The sequence below is a fragment of the Nerophis ophidion genome, linkage group LG02 (genome assembly GCF_033978795.1).
Source record: "Nerophis ophidion isolate RoL-2023_Sa linkage group LG02, RoL_Noph_v1.0, whole genome shotgun sequence".
Classification (NCBI taxonomy): Eukaryota; Metazoa; Chordata; class Actinopteri; order Syngnathiformes; family Syngnathidae; genus Nerophis; species Nerophis ophidion.
This window is the reverse complement of record NC_084612.1, coordinates 59,755,839-59,780,160: the sequence shown is the minus strand read 5'-3', so window position 1 is coordinate 59,780,160 and position 24,322 is coordinate 59,755,839. Positions and strand designations below refer to the sequence as shown.

The 24,322-nt window shown below is 41.2% G+C and overlaps 1 protein-coding gene across 1 annotated transcript; it reads right to left on the bottom strand.

Annotated features, from left to right (window-relative positions):
- Nucleotides 1-1,736: 1,736 nt before the first annotated feature.
- cstf1 (cleavage stimulation factor, 3' pre-RNA, subunit 1) lies at nt 1,737-22,580 on the bottom strand. The gene is made up of 5 exons (XM_061887636.1): nt 22,053-22,580; nt 21,681-21,958; nt 13,904-14,101; nt 13,216-13,606; nt 1,737-3,119 (listed from the first exon to the last, which is right to left on the bottom strand). Exons 1-5 carry the CDS (start codon nt 22,219-22,221, stop codon nt 2,860-2,862), a joined length of 1,296 nt encoding a protein of 431 aa, XP_061743620.1. The 5' UTR covers nt 22,222-22,580; the 3' UTR covers nt 1,737-2,859.
- Between the last annotated feature and the right edge of the window lie 1,742 nt (nt 22,581-24,322).

Genomic DNA, 24,322 nt, shown 5'->3' with positions numbered 1-24,322 from the left:
AAGGCATTGAATGTCATGCTTTTTCTTTTCTTATTTTACAACATTGACTTTATTTTGTTTGATCAACTATATGTAAAGAGTACTTTGTTGGTTGTTGTTGATAATGTTGCACTGTCATTGTATCAGATACTGTATTATTTTAAATGTTCACCAATTTTTTTTAAAGTCTGTATTTACTTGGTATGAAATTGACGCCAACATTTGCAGTATCGCCGACAGTAAGAAGTACAACAAGTGAGCTCATATCGACTTCCTGTCAGTTGACCACTTCCTCTCGCACTGAACGTGGTTTGTACGGTCTAACACCACAGTCATGGTTGGTTTGTTTCATGGTTATTTTCTTTTTTACCACACACATTCACTTTTAACCAAATGCCAAATTAACATGTACAGTAGTTTTTTTTTAAGTAATAAAATAATAATTCACATTTACCTTGGAAAGTGTACTATCTCCCTCCAGCTACTTCCCTGTAAACACACCATCAGCAGAATCTCCATATTTCAGCACCGGCTTATGCATTTGACCAGGAAACAAGAAGTCAAGCACTCAGTGGATTCAGCCTGAATTTTCCATGCCAACAAAGCAAGAAGAAGGCACTTAAAAGTACAGTAAGACACCAGTTTTCAAAATGCACCAGCTCAATGCTAGTGCATTGGATTTGCCTTAGACATGGCAATTATTAGCATTAGCGATTTTACATGGCAATTTTTAACACCTCCAAATTTAGTCTTGAAAACTACAACTAAAATGCATGTTACAATAATTGTGATAAATACAATACTTACAGCATGAACCAGGGATCCCTAATTGGCGCACCGCGGTCTAAGTGCGAACACAGACGCCGTCCCATGCGGACCTGCATTTGAAGTCAATTCTTTATTTAAAGTACAGTATTAAGTAGTTTGGAAGCGCTTCTATTTAGACTTGCACAGCTTTTATAGACTTTACGGTACCAGTTCATCAAATCAGGAAATAAACCAATAGCATACAAGTTAAACCAGCCGAATACATCACAAACTTTTTCTAAGCATATTCTACATTATTTTTTAGCCTGAACTAGGTGTTGTCTCTTATTTGTGTATTACAGTGCAGCAATTGTCTTATTTCCTATTACACTACTATGATGTGACGCTCCATACAGACACTCACCAAGCGGCACTTCCGTTTTTAGACTGAGGCTGACCAATGTAAAGAATAACATGTTGGCTGATCTTAGCGCTATCTTCACAGCGACAATCAACTTGACCCACTTTGCATAACAACTTACGCCTGTGGTTTGAGTACATGGAAGTCCAGTTCTAACTTACAGGAATTACCCAGATGTGATGGAAGTATTTCAATGTCGTGGTCGCGTTGTATTGACCGGGTGACTGCCACAGCAATGGCGTTTGAAGGATCCTCCGGTCTACCAGTGGGTACTGTAAAATCTACAGTAGAACACATTTAAGGCTACTACAATGGAGGTTATTTCATGTTTAGAGGGATTTAATTATATTTTTTGAATTATTTAGAATATTGAACAGTTTTTTATGGTTTAACAATGAAAATATGTTTCTCTTTTTAATAATACTTTGTAGAAATTATTTTACCATGGTCAGGCCTAGAACCAATTAGTCGCGATAAAATAAATGAGCGGGGACTGTTTAACATATTTTATGAAGAGTGTGACAACCAACCCTGTTCTCCGACACGTGAACACAAACTATTCTCTCTCTCATTGCATGAAAACTTTGGATGCAGTAAAAAAGCTTTTTATTGAAAACCATGGTAAAGGACTAAAAGATAAACATGAGTCGGAGAAAAAGAGTGGAAATAATGTACAAAACCCAAAACCAGTGAAGTTGGCACATGGTGTAAATTGTAAATAAAAAGAAAATACAATGATTTGCTAATCATTTTTAACTTATATTTAATTGAATAGACTGCTAAGACAAGATACTTAACGTTTGAACTGGAAAACTCTTATTTTTTTATATTAGCTCATTTGGAATTTAATGCCTGCAACATGTTTCAAAAAAGCTTGCACAAGTTGAGGAATGCTCATCAAACACTTATTTGGAACATTCCACAGGTGTGCAGGCTAATTGTGAACAGTCGGGTGCCATGATTGGGTATAAAAGCAGCTTCCATGAAATGCTCAGTCATTCACAAACAAGGATGGGGCGAGGGTCACCACTTTGTGAACGAACGCGTGAGCAAATTGTCGAACAGTTTAAGAACAACATTTCTCAACGAGCTATGGCAAGGAATTTAGGGATTTCACCATCTAAAGTCTGTAATATCACCAAAAGGTTCAGAGAATCTGGAGAAATCAACATCAGTGTGTAAATGATTTCACCAAATTGGGCTCAGGAACACTTCAGAAAACCACTGTTAGTAATTACAGTTTGTCACTACATCTGTCAGTGCAAGTTAAAACTTGACTATGCAAAGCGAAAGCAATTTATCAACAACACCCAGAAACGTTGCTGGCTTTGCTGGGGCCAAACTCATCGAAGATAGACTGATGCAAGGTGGAAAAGTGTTTTGTGGTCTGACAAGTCCACATTTCAAATTGCTTTTGGAAACTGTGGACATTAAATTCTAAGTTGATGATTATTTGTGGTTTGAACATTAAATATATTTGCAGTGTATTCATTTGAATATAAGTTAAAAAGGATTTACAAATCATTGTATTCTGTTTTTATTTACCAATTACACAATGTGCCAACTTCACTGGTATTGGGTTTGGTAATGAACATTGTCCAAAATAAACATGTTTGAATGTCGGGGTAAGGTTGAACTACGATGTCAGGTGAGTTGTTCTAGTTTCATTGTATTTTCAGAATGTAAATAAAAAACTAACTGTGAGGTGCACATCAGTCCGTGGTGGTGCGTCTGTACCAGAAGCGAGCCCTGAAATCGTCGCTGCAGGTCATGAAGCCGGGATTGGTGGGCGAGTGGACGATGCAGCGCACGATGTTGTTGTGACCCAAAGACAGCAGGTTCTTCCTCTCAGCTGTGCGCGAGTCCCAGCAGCACAGGCTAATAGTGCGCTCGTCAGGCAGGAGAACGTAGTCCTCTGTGTGGTTGAACACGCCTTGTGTGCGATGCATCTGACGGCCACTCAGACCAGCACCTGCAGCAGCAACAATACGTATTTTTCAGACTATAAGGCGCACTTAAAATCCTTTACTTTCTCAAAAATCGTGCCTTATGACCTGGCTTACCTAACTCGAAGCAATTTTATTTGGTAAAGTGTGAAAAGTAGATGGTAGTCACATATAAGAGATACGTGTAGACTAAAAAATGCCAGTAAACAACACCAAAACTCTAAGTCAGGGGTCTAAAACACGCATCCCGCGGGCCAATTGCAGCCGGCGAGACGTTATTTTTGTGGCCCGCACCTTGATGTTTAAATTTAATGTTTGTGCGGCCCGCGAGTTTTATATGAATGCCGCTTTACAGTGTCATATTTGTATACCCTCGATTTTTCTGGGAGACTCACAATTTTTTATGCCCCTCCAGGAGTAATTGTTCTCCCAAATTTCACCCGAACAACAATACTAAGGAGGCACTGCCTTTAGCATCCTCTATAACCTGTACAAACAGCGTGCCAGCTCAGCCACATGTTGGATTTGACTTCTGAAGACGTAGTAAGCGACTGCAAGACATAGTTGATCAACAGCCACACAGGTCACACAGAGTGGCCGTATAAACAACTTTAACACTGTTACAAATATGCGCCACACTGTGAACTCACACCAAACAAGAATGACAAACATATTTTGGGAGAACAAATACCCAGAATCCAATGCAACCCTAACTCTTACGGGCTAAAATAAGGGGGGGGGGTGTATATTGTCAATCTTGTTTGGTGTGGGTTCACAATGTGGGGGGGGGTGTATATTGTCAATCTTGTTTGGTGTGGGTTCACAGTGTGGCGCATATTTGTCAGTGATAAAGTTGTTTATACAGCCACCCTCAGTGTGACCTGTATGGCTGTTGATCAAGTATGTCTTGCAGTCACTTCCGTGGGTCTGCAGAAGCCATATACAATGTGTGACTGGGCAGGCACACTGTTTGTAGGGTGGAAAAGCGGACGAGACGACAGGTTGTAGAGGACGCTAAAGGCAGTGCCATCACGGCACACCCTTAACATTGATGTCCGGGTGAAAACATGGAGAATGATTGCCCCGGGAGATTGTCGGGAGGGGCGCTGATTATCGGGTGTTTCCCGGAAAGATCGGGAGAGTTGGCAAGTATGTTGCTAGGGCGAGAAAGCCATTCAAAGGTGAATTCATTAAAAAGTGCATGTTAGATTTTTTTAAGAAATCTTTTCTTGCGGCTCAGCCTCACCCAGTTTCTGCATCCAGTGGCCCCCAGGTAAATTGAGTTTGAGACCCCTGCTTTAAATGTTCTATTGAAAATATAGAACTGTACACACAGCACTCAAAAATGTGTCAAAATGTTTTGGTATGACTTTAAAGCCGCACAGCTTGATGAATTGTCGGTCCATTTTGGTTACCGTTGTCAGAGATACAAGTATTACTATGGTGTGTTTAAAGGGACCACAAAATGGCACCCATTAGCAGACATTATCTGGCGCAATATTATGCATAACCAACTTTTCTTGCCTTCTGGTACCTGCTTGTGTGTATTTAAAATCTGCATAAGTACTGAAAATTTGTGCAGGTCCGCCACTGTAGTCCGCGTCGATGCTGTAGTCCAGTGTTTTTCAACGTTTTTTGAGCCAAGGCACATTTTTTTGCGTTGAAAAAACCCGGAGGCACACCACCAGCAGAAATCATTAAAAAACGAAAGTCAGTTGACAGTAAAAAGTGGTTGTGGCAATTGTTGGATAGCTCTTGCCTCAAAGTAGGTGTACTGTCACCACCTGTCACATCACACCCTGACTTATGTGGAGCTTTTTTGCGGTTTGCCTGTGTGTAGTGTTTTACTTATTGTCTTGCACTCCTATTTTGGTGGCTTTTTGTCTTTTTTTTGGTATTTTCCTGGAGCAGTTTCATGTTTTCCTTTCAGCGATATTCCCCACAGCTGCTTTGTTTTAACAATCAAGAATATTTCAGTGTTTTTTATCCTTTTTTGTGGGGACATTGTGGATTGTCACGTCATGTTCGGATGTACATTGTGGACGCTGTCTTTGCTCCACAGTAAGTCTTTGCTGTCGTCCAGCATTCAGTTTTTTTTACTTTGTAGCAAGTTCAGTTTTAGTTTGGTTCTGCATAGCCTTCCCTAAGCTTCAATGCCTTTTCTTATGTGCACTATTATTTTTGGTTCAAGCATTAGACACAATTTTACCTGCACACTGCCTCCTGTTTCCCACATCTACAAAGCAATTACCACCGGCTGACACCGACTGATATGGAAGAGTATTACAAGGTTACTCTGCTGAGCTCTAGACAGCAGCGACACACAACAACAACACATCATTTGCAGACCATAATTACTGCTTTGCAAAAAATATTTTTAACCCAAATAGGTGAAATTAGATTATCTCCCACGGCACACTAGTGTGCCGCAGCACAGTGGTTGAAAAACACTGCTGTAGTCAATAAGCTTTTTCTTTTTTTTCATCTTCCTGTAATGGGACAATCATCTTCTGCTGTTGCCATTTCTAATATAAAGTAGCGTAAAGTTGTAACTTAAATCTCACTATGGTGTTTACATTATTCACCCAAGGAACTTTAGTTATTGGAAAGTTCCGGTCGGACAGTTTTTCACGGGACACATTTCATTTTATTGCACTAGTGAGCCACAGATAAGATGCTGCTACGTCGTTGATTGAAGTATAGTGTGAATGTCATTAGAACAGTTAGCTCCATCTTTTGACACTTCTTCCACTCCCGTCCTTGCACGCTTCACCGATACAAAAAAGATGACGGGGAGAAGATGCTGTCGAAGGTGAGCCACGTAAATACATAAATACAGGATGCGCCACAAAACGGCGCATCCTGAAGCAACTGTCAGAAAGCGACTTGAAGATGGTCTGTAAAATATCATCTATGCAACATTTTGACCAAAGAACCACCAATACATGTTATGTAGACCACAAGGAAGTATTTTACATTTAGAAAAAAAAATCACAATATGACTACTTGAATGGGCCCTATATTCCGGTCGACCTTTTGTATGAAAATAAACCTAACTAGACCCGCGCATCGGCAGTGCGCCTTATGATCTGGTGATTCCTATGGTCCAGAAAATTTGGTACTTACTTTCCAAAGGTTTAGAGATAACTTTCCTAGGCAATGCACCCGAATGCATGCCAACTAGTGGCCGAACAATTCATATGCATCCTCCTAAAAAGCTATCCAAACTTTTAACACCAAGGACTTAAAACTGAAAAATATAAGGGTTTACTTTTGTACAGACAAAAAGCAAAAAATAAAACGTCCCATACATTTATTGACAAAACTTTGTGTCAGCTTTAAGTTTGAGGTGACAAATCATGTTAAAAGTATCGCTTTTTATTTTCACATTGTTTTTGTTTCGTTAGTCCCAGCTACAACTGGGTTCTATTAACACTGATACGATTGTATATACGGCGGATACTGCCCTCCAAAATAGTTTCTCTCGTTTTGAGGAAATAACATTAGAGGAATTGTTACAACGTGTAAATGGAATGAAACAAACAACATGTTTACTTGACTCTCTTCCTGGGAAACTGATCAAGGAGCTCTTTGTATTATTAGGTCCATCAGTGCTAAATATTATAAACTTATCACTTTCCTCGGGCACTGTTCCCCTAGCATTCAAAAAAGCGGTTATTCATCCTCTTCTTAAAAGATCTAACCTCGATCCTGACCTCATAGTAAACTACCGACCGGTGTCTCACCTTCCTTTTATTTCAAAAATCCTCGAAAAAATTGTTGCGGAGCAGTTAAATGAACACTTAGCGTCTAACAATCTATGTGAAACCTTTCAATCCGGTTTCAGGGCAAATCACTCCACGGAGACAGCCCTCGCAAAAATGACTAATGATCTATTGCTAACGATGGATTCTGATGCGTCATCTATGTTGCTGCTCCTCGATCTTAGCGCTGCCTTCGATACAGTCGATCATAATATTTTATTAGAACGTATCAAAACACGAATTGGTATGTCAGACTTAGCCCTGTCTTGGTTTAACTCTTATCTTACTGATAGGATGCAGTGCGTCTCCCATAACAGTGTGACCTCGGACTACGTTAAGGTAATGTGTGGAGTTCCCCAGGGTTCGGTCCTTGGCCCTGCACTCTTCAGCATCTACATGCTGCCGCTAGGTGACATCATACGCAAATACGGTGTTAGCTTTCACTGTTATGCTGATGACACCCAACTCTACATGCCCCTAAAGCTGACCAACACGCCAGATTGTAGTCAGCTGGAGGCGTGTCTTAATAAAATTAAACAATGGATGTCCGCTAACTTTTTGCAACTCAACGCCAAAAAACGGAAATGCTGATTATCGGTCCTGCTAGACACCGACCTCTATTTAATAATACAACTTTAACATTTGACAACCAAACAATTAAACAAGGCGACTCGGTAAAGAATCTGGGTATTATCTTTGACCCTACTCTCTCCTTTGAGGCACACATTAAAAGTGTTACTAAAACGGGCTTTTTTCATCTCCGTAATATCGCCAAAATTCGCTCCATTCTGTCGACTGAAGACGCTGAGACATTATCCATGCGTTTGTTACGTCTCGATTACTGTAACGTATTATTTTCGGGTCTCCCCATGTCTAGCATTAAAAGATTACAGTTGGTACAAAATGCGGCTGCTAGACTTTGGACAAGAACAAGAAAGTTTGATCACATTACGCCTGTACTGGCTCACCTGCACTGGCTTCCTGTGCACTTAAGATGTGACTTTAAGGTTTTACTACTTACGTATAAAATACTACACAGTCTAGCTCCATCCTATCTTGCCGGTTGTATTGTACCATATGTCCCGGCAAGAAATCTGCGTTCAAAGGACTCCGGCTTATTAGTGATTCCCAAAGCCCAAAAAAAGTCTGCGGGCTATAGAGCGTTTTCATTTCGGGCTCCAGTACTCTGGAATGCCCTCCCGGTAAAAGTTCGAGATGCCACCTCAGTAGAAGCATTTAAGTCTCACCTTAAAACTCATTTGTATACTCTAGCCTTTAAATAGACTCCCTTTTTAGACCAGTTGATCTGCCGTTTCTTTTCGTTTTCTCCTATGTCCCACTCTCCCTTGTGGAGGGGGTCCGGTCCAATCCGGTGGCCATGTACTGCTTGCCTGTGTATCGGCTGGGGACATCTCTGCGCTGCTGATCCGCCTCCGCTTGCGATGTTTTCCTGCTGGCTCCGCTGTGAACGGGACTTTCGCTGCTGTGTTGGATCCGCTTTGGACTGGACTCTCGCGACTGTGTTGGATCCATTATGGATTGAACTTTCACAGTATCATGTTAGACCCGCTCGACATCCATTGCTTTCCTCCTCTCCAAGGTTCTCATAGTCATCATTGTCACCGACGTCCCACTGGGTGTGAGTTTTCCTTGCCCTTATGTGGGCCTACCGAGGATGTCGTAGTGGTTTGTGTTGTGGTTTGTGCAGCCCTTTGAGACACTAGTGATTTAGGGCTATATAAGTAAACATTGATTGATTGATTGATTTGATGTTACAAGTTACAGCACGTACAGTTGGTAGCAGAAAGAGGCAATGTTTAGTAGATATGCTCAGAACAAATCCTGAAAGTAGCTTCCCTTTCCCTACATTTTGTTGTCACTGCCTCTGTCTCTTGAGCTGCAAAGAGTGAAAGTGTCTAAATAAATATTGGACAGATAATTATCAGGCTGTTATGTGGAATGATGATTTCATATCAATACATTTGATGACCTGTATTGTGCTGTAGGTTGAGCAAATCAAGCGCTACTTTTCACCAGTTTGTCAACTTTCCCTAAGCTTATTGTAAACAAACAGGGCTATATACTATCGTTATATCATGATAATGCATTCTAGCGGTGTCCCACAAATTTTATATTAAAAAGCAAACAAACGCGTCCTTAACACATGTAGTGAAGTGAAGTTAATTATATTTATATAGCGCTTTTTATCTAGTGACTCAAAGCGCTTTACATAGTGAAACGCAATATCTAATTTTTACAATTAAACCAGTGTGGGTGGCACTGGGAGCAGGTGGGTAAAGTGTCTTGCCCAAGGACACAAAGGGCTGTGACTAGGAAGGCGGAAGCGGGGATCGAACCTGCAACCCTCAAGTTGCTAGCACGGCCGCTCTCCCAACCGAGCTATACCACCCCATTAGCCACTAGCATCCTTGCTAGTGGCTAATGTCCCCCCACAGTGCAAAGCTATTTTAAAGTCAGCAATTCTCGACTTCATGGTGGAAAATAAACTAAGATTTTTTTAATCTGAGGCATTTGCCTTTTCTTATTACTTGTAATAAATAGAAATAGACATTTGGTATGTAAACTATATTGTCCAATACAGTCTATGACCTTGTCTAACAATGCTAGTATGTTCGTGCAACAAATACATAGCATTCTAGCCTGGTCAATGACACATGGACATACAGGCTAACAGGGGTGATATCTGCCCGTTAGCCTGTATGTCCATGTGTAATTGAACAGACAGGGCAAAATATATTTTCGACAGAAAAAAACTACATGGTTATGGGTAGTGTCAGTGCCTATTTCCTTCTCCATATGCTGATACACTGAGGAACTGTGTTCCAACATTAGCACGGTTAATTGCGGTTTCTGGTGCTGTCTGTGCATCAGACACATACTGGGTGGTATTTGCTTGGCACAACATAATGCATTACATGTAATGATTTTCTACTTTGTGTATTGACATGGTAGTCGGCTATATGATTTATTTGTGACGTGTTTTTTGCATAACGTGGGTTGGCTCATAGAATTGCACACTGCACTGAAAGATGGTGATGTGCGTACATGGAAGACAATGCAGTAGGGCTGGGCGATATATAAATATACGCAATATATCGCAGGTTTGTCTCTGTGCGATATACAAAATGACTATATCGTGATATTCGAGAATACGTTCTCACGCAGTTGCTTTTAGCTTTGGGCATTACACAACAGGCTCTTCCCACTCTTTGTGTCTCCTTCTCACAGACAGCAAGCGCACAAACTTGCACACGTCACATACTGTCACGTCATACGTCACATACGTATTCGCCCTCACGTAGCAGACTGGGTAACATTAGCTGTGATACTAGCGAAGCCGTGCGAGTGGTAATGCGAGAAAAAGAAGGAGCGAATGAAGGAAAAATTAATTCCCAAGAAAAACAGCAGGGGGTTCATCTTCTAGCGGTGGTTCGGCTTCAAGCCGGAATATGTTGAATAGACCAATGGTTCTCAAATGGGGGTACGCGTACCCCTGTGGGTACTTTAAGGTAAGCCAAGGGGTACGTGAGATTTTTTTTTTAAATATTGTAAAAATAGCAACAATTCAAAAATCCTTTATAAATATATTTATTGAATAATACTTCAACAAAATATGAATGCAAGTTCAGAAACTGTGGGAAAAAAATACAACAATGCAATATTCTGTGTTGACAGCCAGATTTTTTGTGGACATGTTCCATAAATATTGATGTTAAAGATTTATTTTTTTGAGAAGAAATGTTTAGAATTAAGTTCATGAATCCAGATGGATCTCTATTACAATCTCCAAAGAGGGCACTTTAAGTTGATGATTATTTCTATGAATGAATGAATGGTTTATTTTCAGCCATGCAAACAAAACAAAAGAATGACATAAAATACAAAACTGAAGTGAAGTGAATTATATTTATATAGCGCTTTTCTCAAATGACTCAAAGCACTTTACATGGTGACACCCAATATCTAAGTTATATTTAAACCAGTGTGGGTGGCACTGGGAGCAGGTGGGTAAAGCGTCTTGCCCAAGGACACAACGGCAGTAACTATGATGGTACAAGCGGGAATCGAACCCTCAAGTTGCTGGCACGGCCACTCTACCAACCGAGCTACGGTTGGTAGAGCAAAGGGTGGCTATCTTGAAAAAACTACAATATAAAACATGTTTTTAGTTATTTCAACTTTTTTGTTAAGTACATAACTCCACATGTGTTGCGATGCCTTCAGTGACAAAATAAATATATATATACATTATTTTTACACCTACATTGAAAACATTACATGTGACTAATCTTATGTAGATGTCAAGATTGGCTCAAAAGGGAGTGGGAGGAAGTAAACTTATTAGGTCCCACCCCTATTTCTATGTGTAGAAATCTTTATAATTGAATCACTTGTTTATTTTTCAACAAGTTTTTAGTTATTTCTATATATTTTTTTCCAAATAGTTCAAGAAAGACCACTACAAATTAGTAATATTTTACACTGTTATACCAATTGATACATCAGAAACTGATGACATAGTGCTGTATTTTACTTCTTTATCTCTTTTTTTATACCAAAAATGCTTTGCTCTGATTAGGTGGTACTTGAATTTAAAAAATGTTGACAGGGGGTACATCACTGAAAAAAGGTTGAGAACCACGGGAATAGACAACTTTAATTTGTCAAGTGTGAGGCACAAGCGTTGCTACTAAAAGTAGCATTACTGCTAATATGTAGCATCATTTAAAAGGTCACCTGCTGATAACTGTTTAAAAAATAAAGTTTTGGTCAATTGACATAGTTGTGATTTCTTTCTCTGCATGAAAGTTTAAAATGAGCATACATCAATGCAGTATGAACAAGAATGCTTTAATGCAGACACATAGAATCATCATACTGCTGTGATTATATGTATCAAGTGTTCATTCAAAGCTAAGACAAAATATTGAGATATGTATATTGTGTATCACGATATGGTCTGAAAATATCGAGATATTAAAAAAAAAAAGGCCATATCCCCCAGCCCTACAATGCAGTGTCAGGTTGGATGCAACATGGAGTTATGCTGAATGAAATGTGGCGGTCATTTTACTGTTGGCCTTGGCTTGCCATCCAAGTAGGCCTATGCCATGTATAATATATTATATATTATTATACAGATAATTATTTCCATGGTGGCCCATGTGGTCAAACTAGAAATTTTAGCAGGGTAATGCCAACAATCTGTCCCGACTCCCAACGAAAATATTGCTAAAATTTGACTAATCAACATGAGTAAAGTGTGGCATAATTACTTAGTAAACCATCTTGCAAGAAACATAAACAAGAGAAACCTACAGCGTAGGACTCGTAGATTGCCATTTGAAGTTCCTTGGAGTAGGATTGGGATTTGGCTGTGTAGTTGGCAACCTCAGTCATGGAGAGTGGGAGGGCACTACACAATTTTGACCGTGATTGCATTTCTGGCAACATTACTACATATGTCACCTTTAAATGATTACATTTTTCGTCACAATTCCAATCAGATAAAACACAGGATGCTGATGTAACAATATTAATTGAATGTTTAAACTATTGTTTTCCTTTCTATTACTTCAAATATTTTGAGCAAAATATATTCAGTAGTGCAAAATAACTAAACAAAACTACATTTTTGCTCCTATTCAAATCGTTTGGTTTTTGCCATCTAAGTCCTCCGCTGACAGGAACCTATTTTCTGAGTTTGTAAACAATACCAAAAGCAACAAAAAACAACTTTGTGATCATACAATTTTTAAATCCAACCGCTGTAGTATCGGCCATATACTGATAGTATACTTGGTATTATTACTGTTGATATTGGTATCGATCCACCAACCCGTTTACTTTCAAGAGCTCTCGCTTAGCGGCTAGCATGGCTCATTGTATCCTCCTGTAGAGTGCGTAATGTACAAAGCATGTTAAGCTAGTCCTCATCCTTCAGTGACAATGCTACCTGTAAGAAACATTTAACTTGCTGCCATGGAGGCGGAGACTAGTGTGACTTATAAACTGGCTTTGCACTCTAAGGACGCATTTGTGCGCTTGTCGCTGTCAAATTAGCAGAACTAGAATGTGTCAACATGCATTGTGCCAAATTGTTATCATTTATATTGTCTCTTTTGCGCAAAGCCTATTTGAAAAGCTATTTTATTTCATAACTAAATGTCTCCTAGTCAAAACTTTGGACACCTCAGTTGTAAAACTACCCCCAATACATGAAAATGTTTCTATTTCTATCCTAAGAGAAGAAACAGACTCAAACTAAAAGGTGAAACTTGGTATGCTAATAAGTCAAGAAATAAGTAGAAAAGTAAATTGAAATGATCATATTCACCTGTGTATTTGACAAGCGTTCGGCCTGTCGAGATCTCCCACAGTTTGACCACGGAGTCCTTCCCGCTGGAAAGGATGTACTTGGAGTTCTTTGTGAAGACGGCCGAGCAGACCTCGGCTCCATCATGGGCTTTCTCAAAGGTGCTCACGCAGCGGTTAGAGACGCCGTCCCACAGTTTGATGCTGCCATCCTTGCTGCAGGAGACATAGCTGTTGGCTGTCGGGTTGTAGCTGACGCCGCTGATGGTGTCCGTGTGCTGGTCCGTGGGGTTACCCGACACAAAACACTGAAAGGTGTTGGCGTCATACAGACGGAGGGTAGGATGCTGTGTTCCCACCAGCAGGAAGTCTCCAGATGGGTGAAACGAAATGGCGCGCAGCATTTCTGCTTCCTGAGAGGAAAAATATAATTTTTCAACACAAAATGGGAGGGGAAAACTCAAATATTACCGGTCAGCATAAAAGTCATCAAGCTTCAACACATCAAACCTTATGAGCCTCCTTAAACAGCATCGCTGTGAGGGTGTTTTGATAGAATGTTTAGAAGCTGTCTCAAATAAAGATGGTAATTAAGACTACAATTAAATGTACATTAAAAAATAATAGAAATGAATAGGTTATTGGTCTTGATTCCCACGCTGCATGTCAGTGTGCCATAAAAGAAAGGAAGAAAGAGAAAGGAATCTGACCTGTACGTATTTGAATGCTCTTTTTGCAGATGGCTTGGAGTAATCGAAGAGTTTGAGGGTGTAATCTCTTGAGCCGGAAGCAAGAATTTGTTCGGTGGGATGGAAGGCGAGGCAGGTGACTTCGTCCACGTGGTCGTACAGCGTTCGGATCACAGGGTGGTTCTCCATGTTCTGCTGAGCCGTCTCGTTCATCATAATCTGACAGACAAACCAGGAAAGTGTCACCATGATATTTTCTTCTTCATGAAGTCATCCCTCGCCACATTGTGCATCAAATGTTGCAGCTTCATTACATCAAAGTTTTTAACAAAGCATATTTTTACCGTATTTTTCGGACTACAAGTCACAGTTTTTTTTCATAGTTTGGCCGGGGGTGCGACATATACTCCGGGACGACTTATGTGTGAAATTATTAACACATTACCGTAAAATATCAAATAATTTTATCTCATTCGCGGAAGAGACGAAGAAAATGTCAGCAATCGTCACAGACACGTCAACCAATAAGAATTCGGCGAGGAGGTTCATGGCAGAAGTGCATTGTGGGTAATGGAATGCTAACTGCTATATGCTACTGCCGTAGTTATTATCCTGGATCATTTCATCGTTGGCGATAACTTATAAAAACTAAGAAGGGCTGAACAAAAATTGGACCGAAAAAGAGATCATGTACTGCAGATTACAAGCTGGATGTAGTGAAATATGCATCAGAAAAAGACAAGAGGAAGCAGCGCATACCTTTGGAATTGGCAGAGTTGTTTAGAAGTGACATCGAGGAAGAAGATTTCATCGGATTTATCGATTAGGAGTGACAGATTGTTTGGTAAACGTATAACATGTTCTATATGTTATAGTTATTTTAATGACTCTTACCATAATATGTTATGTTAACATACCAGGCCCCTTCTCAGTTGGTTATTTATGCATCATATAACGTACAAGTATTCAGCCTGTTGTTCACTATTCTTTATTTTTTTAAATTGCCTTTCAAATTTCTATTCTTGGTGTTGGATTTTATCAATCAATCATCAATCAATGTTTACTTATATAGCCCTAAATCACTAGTGTCTCAAAGGGCTGCACAAACCACAACACAAACCACTACGACATCCTCGGTAGGCCCACATAAGGGCAAGGAAAACTCATACCCAGTGGGACGTCGGTGACAATAATGACTATGAAAACCTTGGAGACGAGGAAAGCAATGGATGTCGAGCGGGCCTAACATGATACTGGGAAAGTTAAATCCATAATGGATCCAACAGTCGCGAGAGTCCAGTCCAAAGCGGATCCAACACAGCAGCGAAAGTCCCGTTCACAGCGGAGCCAGCAGGAAAACATCCCAAGCGGAGGCGGATCAGCAGCGCAGAGATGTCCCCAGCCGATACACAGGCAAGCAGTACATGGCCACCGGATCGGACCGGACCCCCTCCACAAGGGAGAGTGGGACATAGGAGAAAAAGAAAAGAAACGGCAGATCAACTGGTCTAAAAAGGGAGTCTATTTAAAGGCTAGAGTATACAAATGAGTTTTAAGGTGAGACTTAAATGCTTCTACTGAGGTGGCATCTCGAACTTTTACCGGGAGGGCATTCCAGAGTACTGGAGCCCGAAATGAAAACGCTCTATAGCCCGCAGACTTTTTTTGGGCTTTGGGAATTACTAATAAGCCGGAGTCCTTTGAACGCAGATTTCTTGCCGGGACATATGGTACAATACAATCGTAGGATGGAACTAGACCGTGTAGTATTTTATACGTAAGTAGTAAAACCTTAAAGTCCCATCTTAAGTGCACAGGAAGCCAGTGCAGGTGAGCCAGTACAGGCGTAATGTGATCAAACTTTCTTGTTCTTGTCAAAAGTCTAGCAGCCGCATTTTGTACCAACTGTAGGGACGGCGTGGCGCAGTGGGGAGAGTGGCCGTGCGCAACCCGAGCGTCCCTGGTTCAATTCCCACCTAGTACCAACCTCGTCACGTCCGTTGTGTCCTGAGCAAGACACTTCACCCTTGCTCCTGATGGGTGCTGGTTGGCGCCTTGCATGGCATAATACGTTACAGTAATCGAGGCGAGACGCAACAAACGCATGGATAATGTCTCAGCGTCTTTAGTGGACAGAATGGAGCGAATTTTAGCGATATTACGGAGATGAAAGAAGGCCGTTTTAGTAACGCTTTTAATGTGTGCCTCAAAGGAGAGAGTTGGGTCGAAGATAACACCCAGATTCTTTACAGAGTCGCCTTGTTTAATTGTTTGGTTGTCAAATGCTAAAGTTGTATTATTAAAAAGAGGTCGGTGTCTAGCAGGACCGATAATCAGCATTTCCGTTTTTTTGGCGTTGAGTTGCAAAAAGTTAGCGGACGTCCATTGTTTAATTTCATTAAGACACGCCTCCAGCTGACTACAATCCGGCGTGTTAGTCAGCTTTAGGGGCATGTAGAGTTGGGTGTCATCAGCATAACAGTGAAAGCTAACACCGTATTTGCGTATGATGTCACCTAGCGGTAGCATGTAGATGCTGAAGAGTGCAGGGCCAAGGACCGAACCCTGGGGAACTCCACACGTTACCCTAACGTAGTCCAAGGTCACATTGTTATGGGAGACGCACTGCATCCTATCAGTAAGATAAGAGTTAAACCAAGACAGGGCTAAGTCTGACATACCAATTCATGTTTTGATAGGTTCTAATAGAATATTATGATGACGGTATCAAAAGCAGCGCTAAGATCGAGGAGCAGCAACATAGATGATGCATCAGAATCCATCGTTAGCAATAGATCATTAGTCATTTTTGCGAGAGCTGTCTCCGTGGAGTGATTTGCCCTGAAACCGGATTGAAAGGTTTCACATAGATTGTTGGACGCTAAGTGTTCATTTAACTGCTCCGCAACAATTTTTTCGAGGATTTTTGAAATAAAGGGAAGGTGAGACACCGGTCGGTAGTTTACCATGAGGTCAGGATCGAGGTTAGGTCTTTTAAGAAGAGGATGAATAACCGCTTTTTTGAATGCTAGGGGAACAGTGCCCGAGGAAAGTGATAAGTTTATAATATTTAGCACTGATGGACCTAATAATACAAAGAGCTCCTTGATCAGTTTCCCAGGAAGAGAGTCAAGTAAACATGTTGTTTGTTTTATTCCATTTACACGTTGTAACAATTCCTCTAATGTTATTTCCTCAAAACGAGAGAAACTATTTTGGAGGGCAGTATCCGCAGTATATACAATCGTGTCAGTGTTAATAGAACCCAGTTGTAGCTGGGACGCATTGTCTTTAATCTCCTTTCTAATGACTTCAATTTTCTTACTAAAGAATTGCATAAAGTCATCAGCTGAGTGGGTGGAGCTACTGGAAGGGGTCCCTTGTTGGGTTAGCGATGCTACCGTACTAATCAAAAATTTAGGATTGTTTTTATTACGGTGGATGAGATTTGAGTAATATTTATTTATACATTTTATTTTTTAATTTTTTATTTATAATTAAATTAAATTAAAAATATAAATATTTTTTTATTTATAAATTTATAAATAAATTCCCCCCAAAAATGCGATTTATACACCAGTGCAACGTATATATGATTTTTTTCCTTCTTTATTATGCATTTTCGGCTGGTGCGACGTATACTCCGTAGCGATTTATAATCCGGAAAATACGGTACATATTTTTGACCTGATAAGTCTTAATTATGGTTTATATCTATTACAGTGCGATATATCTCTTATTTTCTATTATTAATATATGTTGCTGTTGATGGATATTCGCCAAGCAGGACTTCAGGGCTCGTACATGTGCATGCACATCCTCCGCTGTCGCCATTTCTAATACAAAAATAGTGTATAATTCTAACTTATATCTGTCAGTACACTCGTCTTTTCAGGATGCGCCAATTTGTGGGCAGTATTATTACGTGTTTCCACTTCGACAATGTCTTCCAGGTTGTAGTTTTTTGCACCTCCATATCGCATCTACTGACAAGATTAAGTTTGAACTATACAATACCTTGTATTAGAGATGACAACAGAGGAGGATGCATGTGCGAGCCAGTCTGCCCCACAACAAGAGAATAGAGAAAAAAGAAGTAGCTTTTTGACTATAGCATCAGACTACAATGTTGGACTCGCGCAAAGATCCTGTGGTAAATTTTTACCATATATGGTGACATAAAATGAAGTTAAAGTAGGGCTGGGCGATATATCAATATACGCGAAATATCGCAGGTTTGTCTCTGTGCGATATAAAAAAATGACTATATCGTGATATTAAAATATATGTTCTCACGCAATTGCTTTTAGCTTTGGGTATTACATTACAGGCTCTTCCCACTCCTTGTGTCTCCTCACAGACAGCAAGCGCACAAAGTAACATACGTCACATACTGTCACATCATACGTCACATACGTATACGCCCTCACGGAGCAGAGAGGTAGAAGACTGGGTAACGGTAGCTGTGTTGCTAGCGAGGCTGTGCGATTGGTAATACGAGAGAAAGAAGGTGCGAATTAAGGAATAATTGATTGCCAAGAAAAACAGCAGGGGGTCCGTCGTCAGGGGGTGGTTCGGCTTCAAGCGGCAACTTTAATTTGTCAAGCGTGGGGCACAAGCGTTGCTACGAGAAGAAGCATTACTGCTAATATGTAGCATCATTTGAAAAGTCACCTGCTAATAACTGTTTAATAAATACAGTTTTGGTCAACTGACTAAGTTGTGATTTCCTTCTCTGCATGAAAGTTTAAAAGTAGCATATATTAATGCAGTATGAAGAAGAATGTTTTAAAATAGACACATGTATCATCATACTGCTGTGATTAAATGTATCAAGTGTTAATTCAAGGCTAAGGCAAAATATGGCCTACAAATATCGAGATATTAAAAAAAGGCCATATCGCCGAGGCCTAAGTTAAAGTAAAAGTTAAAGTACCATTGATAGTCACACACCCGGTGTGGTTAAATAACTGCATTTGACCCATACCCTTGTTCCATCCTCCTGGGAGGTGAGAGGAGCAGTGAGCAGCAGCGGTGGGCACGCTCGGGAATCATTTTGGTGATTTAACCTTCGATTCCAACCCTTGATGCTGAGTGCCAAGCAGGGAGGTACAGGGTCACTTTTTTATAGTCTTTGGTATGACTGGGCCAGGGTTTTAACTCACAATCTACCAATCTCAGGGCGGACACTCTAACCCAGTGGTTCTTAACATCAAAGTGCCACCCACGTCTATCAACCTCCATGTTCTGATGTTTAAATGTTAGTTGTCTGGTTGTGGTTGTGTCTGTGCTTGTGTATTTGTTCTCTTGTTTTTGTGTATGTTAAGAAAGCAATGATGCACTGTTTCCAAGACAAATTTCCCCGCGGAGACAATAAAGTTGAACCTTGAACCTTAACTTTGTTGGAGGTACCGAGCCCCACCAGTTTCATATGCGCATTCACCAAACTCTCCTTTTTTTCAAATTCAAGACAAAGTTAAATGTTTTTGGTAACACTTAAGCAGTGTTTCCCACAGGTCAGACATCTATTTGTGGTGGTGTGGTCGGGCGGCGGCGATGACCAAGAAGAACGCGGAGTTGGTATATAACTACAACACTTTATGTACATATTTATATAAATATTTATATAATATTTACATATTTATATAATATGTAACTACAAGTTCCATTCACAGACAGAGTCCCATTGATTTTATGAGAGGTCGAGCGAGTCAAAAGCCGAAGGAAAAAAAAATATATATATATATATTTTTTATGTATTTATTTGTGGCGGCCGTAATTCTTTCGTGGCGGGCCGCCACAAATAAATGAATGTGTGGGAAACCCTGCTTAAGTACGGGTAACATATTCTAAGTAACAAGGACTTAATTTTGAGTTTTTTGGACACTCTGGGAACATATTCTAAGTAACAAAGACTTAATTTAGAGTTATTTGGTTAGGGTTCGGGTTAGGGTTATGATAAGCATATGCCAAATAAGGCATTCATAAGTACTTAATATTGACTAGTTAAGAGCCAGTATGTTACTAATTTGCATGTTAATAAGCAACTAATTGATGGTTAATATGTGTTCCCCATACTAAAGTTGTACCATGTTTTTTACCGGGGCACAAAATGAACCGTGCATGAACATCACCTTGTTCAGAGAACAAAACAAACACTGTGCATAAATTCACAATAAATGACACACCTGCAAATCAGTCTGACTTCTGCTGTTGCCATTTCCGTAGTACGCCGATAGGAAAAATTTTTATTTACACGATGAGTCGGGTGTGTTTTGACCTCCGCCGAACCCCAGTGCCTGACTCACCGAGCACCTAGGGCAGGGGTCGGCAACCTTTACAACTCAAAGAGCCATTTTGACCCGTTTCACAAATTAAAGAAGACAAAGGGATCTGCAATCATTCTCGCGAACATCTGCTGGTGGTCACCCATATAACAGTAATAAGGGTGTGACAAAGGCACTGCCTTTGACGCCTTCTACAACATGTACAGACAGATTGCCAGTACAGTAACATGTTGTATGTGGCTTCCGCAGATACACGTACACGACTGCAAGGCATACTGGGTGACACAGAGTACACTGCAGGTTGTGATATAAACAATTTTAACACTCTCACTAATGTGCACCACACTGTAAACCCACACCAAACAAGAATGACAAACACATTTCTGGAGAAAATCCGCACTCTAACACATTATAAACGCAACATAACTTTTACCCAGAATGCTATGCATCCATGACTCTTTCAGGCAATATTATACACCCCGCTAGCACCAAAACCCGCTTCCCCCGCCCCTTCCGTGCGTCGGTTGAGGTGGGCGGGGGTGTGTAATATAGTCAGGAATAGTCATGGATGCAATGATTCTGAGTATTTGTTGTGTTGTGTTTATGTTGTGTTACTGTGAGGATGTTCTCCAGAAATGTGTTTGTCATTCTTGTTTGGTGTGGGTTCACAGTGTGGTGCATATTAGTAAGAGTGTTAAAGTTATCTATATCACAACCTTCAGTGTACTCTGTGTCACCCAGTATGTCTTGCAGTCGTGTACGTGTATCTGCGGAAGCCACATACAACATGTTACTGGCCACATACAACATATTACTGGACTGGCAAGATGTCTGTACATGTTGTAGAAGGCGTCAAAGGCAATGGCTTCATGGCACGCCCTTATTACTGTTATATGGGTGACCACCAGCAGATATTCGCGAGAATGACTGCCGCCCCTTGTCTTCTTTAATTTGTGAAACGGGTCAAAATGGCTCTTTGAGTTATAAAGGTTGCCGACCCCTGCCCTAGGGGTTCGGTGAGTCGGGCTGTTGTAGAAGGCGTTAAAGGCAATGGCTTCATGGCACGCCCTTATTTCTGTTATATGGGTGACTACCAGCGGTTATTTGCGAGAATGGTCCCATTGTCTTCTTTATTTTATGAAACGCGTCAAAATGTAGAGGGCGCTAAAAGTAAAACCATCACGGCACGCCCTCAATATTGTTGTCTGAGTGAAAATCGAAGAATGTTGACACCGGGTGATGTCCGGAAGAGGCTCCGAGAACCGGAATCCCCCCGTAACAATCGGGGGGGTCGGCGATTGTGCAGCTAAGCCACGTCAGAGTGGCCAAAGAGCCGCATGCGGCTCTGGAGCCGCGGGTTGCCGACCCCTGCCCTAGGGTTCGATCGAACCCAGGTTAAGAACCACTGCTCTAACCACAAGGCCACTGAGCAGGTAAATGATGCTATATTGAGAGTCGGACATCACTGAAGGCCTAGGAGGGAAACGCAGGACGCCGCCCACAGGTTTTACCTCAATGGGCATGGCACTTTTTGCCAGCATCCGCTCGGTGTCCAGGATCTTGATGGACGCATCAGCGGACCCAGTGGCGATCAGCTGGCCGTCACGACTGTACGTCGCCACCCGGCACGGCCCTTTGTGGGACGTGACGTAGCACGTCTCGTACTCGGACGCCTCCGGAGACATGGTCTGGACATCCGCATCGAATTCCAGGTCGATTCCCACGCCGGGTGCGACCGTGTCGGAGCGCCCGATGGCGTACTGGACAGCACTGTCATCGTTCTCCATACCTGCCAATGAGTAACAACATGGCTTATTTGCTCACACACACACAAAACGTACAGGTTGATAGAGATGTGAAGACGTAGAAAGAAAAAAAAATACCCATTTTTGCCAGGTGCATGAGCTGCTCGGACGGCGCCACCACACCTTGAGGTTTGACCTCATTGATGAGGTTGTTGGCGATGCTGGTGTAGCCGTCGTGTAGCAGCTGGCTAACGATGAGCCTGTACAGGTGCTGCCGGTCTTTCAGACTTGGTTTCTGTCGGTACATTCTCGGCCGCGGACCAACACAACACCGAGGACTTTAATGACTTCCAAGGTGTTTTTTTTGTTCCAGATGAAAGTATCTCAAGTAGCGGCACGCAGTAAAGTCGTGCTAATGGCGTTATTGCGACAGGTAAATAACGGCGGCACGGTCACTTTTAAATGACCGTTGAAGAACAATGTTTGGTAACCCACAGTTATTATTAGCTGCTTTACAAAAAGAAGCGAAATATTTTTGTTTAATTAAGAATAACATAAAAAAGAAACCCAACCGTGGGGTACTTCTCTCTCCAAATGTGATGCTTTGTGTTCTTCTCTGGCTTAAATTAGCTTGGCAAACCAAAAGTGAGGGGCATTACCGCCACCGTCTGGCTTGGAGTGACACTTGACGTCCCTTCTTCCCGCCGTTTATTTTAGTGACGTCAGCGCGCTGCAATCGCCATGCTGCGCGATGTGCCTGGTTGGCGGCCATCTTAGCAGGGGCCACGTTCCCATTTAAAAGGCCTACTGAAAGGAGATTTTCTAATTCAAACAGGAATAGCAGGTCCATTCTATGTGTCATACTTGATCATTTCGCGATATTGCCATATTTTTGTTGAAAGGATTTAGTAGAAAACATCCAAGATAAAGTTCGCAACTTTTGGTCGCTAATAGAAAAGCCTTGCCTTTACCGTGACGTTGCGAATTGTGGGGCTCTACACATATTCCCATTGTTTTTAGTGGGAGCCACCAGCAGTAAGAGCAATTCGGACCGAGAAAGCAACAACTTCCCCATTAATTTGAGCGAGGATGAAAGATTTGTGAATTTCGATATTGATAGTGAAGGAACAGAAAAAAAACAAGAAAAAAAAAACGACGGCTCCGGGCAACAGCAATGTGAGCGTTTTAGATGTAATTAGACACATTTACTAGGATAATTCTTGAAGATCCCCTATCTGCTTATTGTTTTAATAGTGTTTTAGTGAGATTGTAAAGATTGTAAAGACGTACCTCGAGGTCGGATGGCTGCAGTGAACACGCAGTGTCTCAGAGAAAAGCCGAGGAGCCAAGCTCACAGCTGCTGCAGAACGGCGAATAATCCACTGATGTCTACGGTAAGCTATATATCACAATTTCCCCATCCGAAAACATGCTGGTTGACGTAGAGAAAACATGTCCGCTTGACCGCTCTGCTTCACAACAAACAAAGAAACACCGACTGGGTCTCGGGGCTAAAGACAGCTGCAATCCACCGCTTTCCACCAACAGCATTGTTCTTTATAGTCTCCATTATTAAATGAACAAATTGCAAATGATTCAGCAACACAGATGTCCAAAATACTGTGTAATTACGCGGTTAAAGCAGACGACTTTTAGCTGTGTTTGTGTGCAGCTTTGGTTGATATCAGTACTTCAGTCATCAACAATTGTATCAACAGAGAAATGTGGACATTGAAACAGTCTTAAAGGCCTACTGAAACCCACTACTACCGACCACGCAGTCTGATAGTTTATACATCAATGATGAAATTTTAACATTGCAACACATGCCAATACGGCCGGTTTAGTTTACTAAATTGCAATTTTAAATTTCCCGCGAAGTTTCCTGTTGAAAACGTCGCGGAATGATGACGCTTATGTTGACGCGTGCTTGTGACGTTATTGGTTGTAGCGGACATTTTATCCCAACACCGATCACGGCTAAAAGTCGTCCAAATTTAATCGCATGAATACACAGTATTCTGGACATCTGTGTTGCTGAATATTTTGCAATTTGTTCAATTAATAGTGGATACTACAGAGAAGAATGCTGTTGGTGGAAAGCGGTGGATTTCGGCCGGCTGTAGCAACGCAAACACAGCCGGTGTTTCTTTGTTTGTTGTGAAGCTTTAATATGGAACAGAGCGGTCAAGCAAACATGGTTCTCTACCAAATGTCAATCGGCAGGTTTCGGTGAGAAAATTGTGGTAATAAGTCGGCTCTTACCGTAAACATGAGCAGAGATTGTGTCGTTCTTCCTGCAGCTGTCAAAGAGGCAGCTGCAACTTTTTTGGCTTCTCCATGGGTTCCCTCAGAGACACTGGCGGTCACCACACCACTCCGACTTTCAGTTATGACTTTATAATCTC

Coding starts and splice junctions, on each gene's coding strand:
- cstf1 (XM_061887636.1), bottom strand. CDS start 22,221: ATGTACCGACAGAAACCAAGTCTGAAAGACCGGCAGCACCTGTACAGG. Junction 21,959..22,052: donor CATGCACCTGGCAAAAATGG/GTATTTTTTTTT, acceptor ACTCATTGGCAG/GTATGGAGAACGATGACAGT. Junction 14,102..21,680: donor AAAGTGCCATGCCCATTGAG/GTAAAACCTGTG, acceptor TTTGTCTGTCAG/ATTATGATGAACGAGACGGC.